A 5,656-nucleotide genomic window follows, 5' to 3' on the forward strand; every position below is an offset into this window, starting at 1 on the left:
ATTTACAATGTAATTCACCGTTTTCATCGATATCAAGAAATTCAAATTCGTTGCAAACCTTTGATGTAAGTTTTCTGTGGCGTTTGACATCCACACCATCTTTGGCTTTAGTTGTTTGATTGACTTTGGATTCTTTTCGTTGTTCCCTGTTAGAGGTGTAAGAGATTGCAGGACATGGACTTCTTCTTCCGATATTTCAACGATGTTCATCACACAAAAAAAGTGTCAATCTAACACGGTAACAAAAACAATTTAACTTGGAAACATCCTAATGTAAGAACTTGAATAAAAACATCTTACTTTTTTTCGTTCTTGGATGTCAATTTCTCCATGGAATCGAAGGTAAGCTGCACCGGAGAGAATTAGAGAAGTAATATGATGTGAATTTTGAACTTGGCTTCTTGCTTCTTACGTATAATCAAGTCGTGCATATTACTAATGGTCGTATAGATTCCCGGTGAAGAGAATATTGAGGAGCAGTGAAAACCCAAACGTCAAAAACATGAAGTAAATAAAAGATATTAAGTAATCTAATGCATAATGTTTTACTTAATGCGTAATGTTTTATAAAAATGTAACATGACCTTTAGAGCATTAGGTATGTGTCTAATGCTGCTACAACCCAGATTACATGCCAACACAACAATAATTAGAAGTGGGGGTAGTGCATATATGTTATAACATGTTGAGAGAGAGAGAGAGAGAGAGAGAGAGAGAGAGAGAGAGAGAGAGAGAGAGAGAGAGAGAGAGAGAGAGAGAGAGAGAGAGAGAGAGAGAGAGAGAGATTTGATTAGTTGATAAAGGTGTTGCATTGTGTCGTTACAACGAGAAGCGCCATAACATGCCACAATTAGCACATAGGGTGGTGTTCATGGTGTTATAACGTCCGTTTCCTTTGCCATCTAAGCCATAACACCCCCTTAACATGCCCATACGGCATGCATAGGACCAAAGTTCAATTACTCATTTAGCCGACACTAATTTTAGGTTTGCATTTGTGTATATTGTGTGAAACGGCTGCATAGAGTCAGGATTTCCTGACTTTTGTAACTTTTGAGTAAAGTCAGGATTTCCTGACTTTTTGTAACTTTTGAGTAAAGTCATTTTGGCCTTTCAAATGATAAGCCAAACACCCTCTAATCCAACTTATTTAAATAAATGAGTTAGACTGATTGACCAATTTAACTTAAAGGGTTGAAAATCTTAACCCAACCGACTAATTTTGAGTTGTTTTGACAGATTAGATCGCTTTTTACTGACCTTAAATTTGGCCTAATTTTGCTTTGTACGGAAGTAAAGACAATTAATTAGTAACACACCGGGAATTGTTCACATATTTTTGGAATATATTGGTTGTGATTTTAACATTCAGCGAATTGTCCTCACTTTTCTAAGTGTGTTGCAGTTGCACCATGTTACGAGTCCAAACTTTTAATTGCCAAACCAACTATCTTTCAACTTCAAAACCGATAGAATTTCATTTATTTTCCTATATATATAAAAGGTTACATTACAATACAACAAACATAGCTACAATACAAAGTTCCACCACCATATAACTATATACGCATCCAACAATCTTTTCTTCCATTCCATTCTTGAAACAAAAATAGCCAACAAATGTTCTAAAGAACCTTGATGGCAACTGGCAAGATCACAATTAATACTATACGATATAATTTTACAAAAGTAAAAATGTAATCCGTATATGTATGTACATATATATAGAAGAAGATTTCTACTTCAAAATTTCACCCATATCGTATCATATCCATGTTGTCAAAGCCTGATTAACCCATTTGATTCGATCATACCATACTTAACCGAACTAAAAAGATCTTCATAACGTTTTTTCAATGATGACCCTCTTCTACAGTTTTTCATTGCAAACTCCCATCCACCTTGTTCCCCTTTTAGCAGCTGTAAAACCTGTGCATGCATATACACCATTGTATTGTATTGCTCAAATGGTTAGAGAGATTCTTGAATGAGCAAAAAAAAAATACCTGATTCATATCAGGCCTTCGAATGGATGATTGTTGTATACATAAAGATGCAGCCAACACCATTCGATGCAATTCTTGTTTATTGCAATCCTCAGCAATTGCAGGATCAACCAGCTCTCTCACATTGTTCTTCCTCAGCAATGGTTTTGCCTGTTTAAGGAAATCAAACAGCTTTCCTTATTAAGAAATTCTATGTTAAAAAATCTATCATATTATTATGTCAATTTTTCAATGTTGCTATTTCTGAAGCATACGTACCCATAAAACAAGACTCTGTTGAGAATAATCAAGAGCTCTACGACCACTAATAAGCTCCAATAAAAGTACACCAAATGCGAAAACATCAATCTTTTCATCGACTATCCCGTGCATTAAATACTCTGGAGCTAAATATCTACAAAAAAAATTATAAAATTTAAGCCATTTATGATTATGAATAAGAACACTAGTATTATATATTATTAAGTATTGGGGCTTTAATAATAAAAGCATACAAACCCGAATGTTCCTTCGAATCTTGAAACTGTATGGTGAGTCCAATGCTCAGGAAGCCATTTCGCAAGCCCAAAATCACAAATCTGAGTTGAAAATGGTTTACCTTAAAAAGTTGCATATTTTTCTACTTTAGACTTATATTTTGTGATTTTCTTCCAACAAATCCATACCGATTATACAAATATGATTATTTTGATCTTATATGATCCATTAAAGTCATATAATCATTCAAAACTAATGATTAATTTCAAAAGGGCTTACTTGAGGTTCAAAGTCTTGTGTAAGCAAGATATTTGCAGCCTTGATGTCTCTATGAATGATTCTCCTTTGACATCCTTCATGAAGGTAAAGCAAACCTTCAGCTGTCCCTAAAGCAACCTTGTACCTAATACCCCAATCTAATTTCTCCTTCAAAGCTGTAACAAAAAAATGTAAAAATCCAAACTTTTTAACCCTTTCAATTCAAGAATTAACAACCTACTTTCAATTATTTGTGCCTTATATTATAAAGAAAATGAAAGTAGAATACAATAACAAACAAATCAATGAAAGTACATTGCTAACCATGAAGCCATGAAGCTAAGCTGCCATTAGGAGACAAGTCAAGAACAAGGTGTAATCCTCCTTCAACACCATAACCAATCAATTTGGCTGTATTTGGATGATTAACATGAGCCATAACTCCAAGTTCTGATAAAAAGCTTGATGTTCTTTCATCAATAGGGCCTCTTGTGAGTTGTTTAACAGCAACAAGCTGCCCATTTTTTAAAACCCCTTTGTACACCTCAGCATATCCTCCCTTCCCAATCATATTTTCTGGAGAAAAAAAAAAAAAAAAAAAAAAAATCCTAACTAAGTATTATACGATTCTCAGATACTCAGTTATAATAAAAGCGTTTGTGCTTTTGTTGCTTAAAGTTATGATAATCACTTTTGAAGTTAATTTTACATGTCTAAATGATTATTGCTACTTGAAATATCACATTTATATAATCACCTATACTGTCAGGGGCAGTTAGGTAATTTTACATTTGTCTTGACAATCAGTTTTCTTAAAGATGAAAACTTTAAAAAGTAAATAATCAAATAATCATACAATTATAATCTTCAATTTACCAAACACTCACAAAAAAAAAAAGATTCTTACAGCAACTCCTTACCTAATTATAAAAAAAGATGAAAACTTTAGTTCTGAATAATCAAATAATCATAGTAAATTTACCTAAATACTAAACCCGTTTATGAATCTTGAAGATTAAGATGAATCAAGAAGCGTACCTTTTGAGAAGTTGTTGGTGGCAGATTGCAACTGTGAGAAGGTGAAATTCTTCCAATGAGGCTTGAAATAATTCATATCTGCCATTGGAGATGGTGGAATCATGGCCACGTGTTCTCTGAAACTGCTACTTAATTTTCTTGATAATTGCAAGCCACTACTGATTGGATGAAATGTGGGCAAACATTTCTTTGATTTGCTTTTCACTAGATGAACAAAATCAATCCATTTTGAGGTTGTTGTTGTTGCTGTTGAGGATTTTAAATCTTTTTGATGATCTTCACTTCCTGATGTGCTTTCTTTTGAAGAAACTGTGTCTGATTCCAAACTTCTTAAATAATCCTCAAGAACACAAGTGGGTGAATAGCTGTTTACCTTCACCTTCTGCATATCTACTAATCTGCAAAATTAATCTTTTTGTATGAAAATACATGAAAACTCACAAGCCCATATTAAAAATTGCAAAAAAGACGAATTTTTTTATACATCAAAAAGGAGAGCTGATAGTTTGTTGGATCAAGAAGACATGACAAGACAACCCAGGAACCTTAAACATAACTTTTTTACAAAAATAATGACTAATGAGAATGCTCTTATCTGTATGTCCTTTTAAACCATAACTTTAAGTCATAGTATTTCGCTAAAACTTATTATATTGTCGGGTTGTTTGGGATAGAAAATACGCAAAATGTACAAGAAAATAATTAAAGAAAGGGAAGTTTGGATTTGCTTTTAAATAGATTGTGATTTTAAAATTATTTGGACTTTAAATAATCAGATATCAAGATGCACACGAACACTTGTAAAATAACTAATTAATTAAATTGATACAATTGCCTACCTTCTTAGACTTAAAAGTTAGGCAGATGATTATTTTGAAATTTTGATTCTTCAAATGCAATAACCAATTTCCTCAGCACCCTACCACCCTCTAAAATATCAACAAAAAGAAAATAAGATTGTGTATCAAATGGAAAAGCAAAAGGGGGTTTATAAATTTCGAAAAAAGGTAAGTGAATTCAACACAGGAATCGAGGGAAACCCATTGAAATGAAAACAGAAAACCCCATAACATACGAAAAAGAAAACAGGGAGGAGACAAGCGAACACATGCACATGCTGGTAACTTGTTTTCATGGGAATCTGTAGTACTTATTCATGAGTCATGATGCATATACATACATAAATGAATATGTACGTACATATACATATAGATTTATATACATCAGCATCAAGGCTCGAATAGTTGAATTGGGGCAAAAAGAAACAGCAATAGGCAGAGGTAGAGGGTTTGACCGACATACCATAAAAGCAAAAGCTGAAGATTCGTTTACGGATGCTTTGATACTGTCAAGATGTCCGAAAACAGAGGAGGGGTGAAACCCCAGAAACTGATGTCAGAGAGAGAGAGAGAGAGAGAGAGAGAGAGAGAGAGAGAATGAATGGTGGAAATGGAGTATTGTAGAAGAACACTGATGGTTGCTGGTATGTGAAGTTTTTTTTTTTTTTTTTTTTGGTACGTTTCATTACATTTACAAAAAATTACTTTGAACACAAATTTCATAAATGTTTTTTCCATTCTTGAGAGACGATTAGTTTTTATTTTTTTTAACAGTTATAATGATTTTATAGGAAAAACCTTAAAATAAATTTTTTTTATATTAAAAAGAAATGGAAGTTATTGCTAGAATAATAATAATAATAATAAAAAGTAAATAATAGTAGGTTCATATAAAATCTTCAACCCACTCTTATTTTTTTTTTCTCATTCTCCTTCAACTTTTTCACGTTTATTCCTCCATTTTAGGGATATGAATAATATTACATCAGTTATACTATTCATTTCTTTCAAAATACGATGAACTCTAGGTTGTCGTTT

General features: G+C 32.7%; 1 protein-coding gene across 3 annotated transcripts; it reads right to left on the reverse strand.

Annotated features, from left to right (window-relative positions):
• Positions 1-1,459: 1,459 nt before the first annotated feature.
• On the reverse strand, positions 1,460-5,240 carry LOC111917623 (receptor-like cytosolic serine/threonine-protein kinase RBK2). 3 transcript variants are annotated; one of them, XM_023913287.3, is made up of 9 exons: positions 5,082-5,240; positions 4,619-4,708; positions 3,780-4,177; positions 3,066-3,317; positions 2,763-2,917; positions 2,505-2,584; positions 2,265-2,400; positions 2,007-2,156; positions 1,460-1,929 (listed from the first exon to the last, which is right to left on the reverse strand). In XM_023913287.3, exons 3-9 carry the CDS (start codon positions 4,165-4,167, stop codon positions 1,780-1,782), a joined length of 1,311 nt encoding a protein of 436 aa, XP_023769055.1. In that variant the 5' UTR covers positions 4,168-4,177; positions 4,619-4,708; positions 5,082-5,240; the 3' UTR covers positions 1,460-1,779. The 3 variants fall into 3 exon arrangements, with proteins under 3 accessions (XP_023769055.1, XP_023769056.1, XP_023769057.1); XM_023913288.3 differs by lacking the exon at positions 4,619-4,708 and having other exon boundaries at positions 5,082-5,239; XM_023913289.3 differs by lacking the exons at positions 4,619-4,708; positions 5,082-5,240 and adding an exon at positions 4,264-4,586.
• Between the last annotated feature and the right edge of the window lie 416 nt (positions 5,241-5,656).

Source organism: Lactuca sativa, chromosome 5, assembly GCF_002870075.4.
Source record: "Lactuca sativa cultivar Salinas chromosome 5, Lsat_Salinas_v11, whole genome shotgun sequence".
Lineage (NCBI taxonomy): Eukaryota > Viridiplantae > Streptophyta > Magnoliopsida > Asterales > Asteraceae > Lactuca > Lactuca sativa.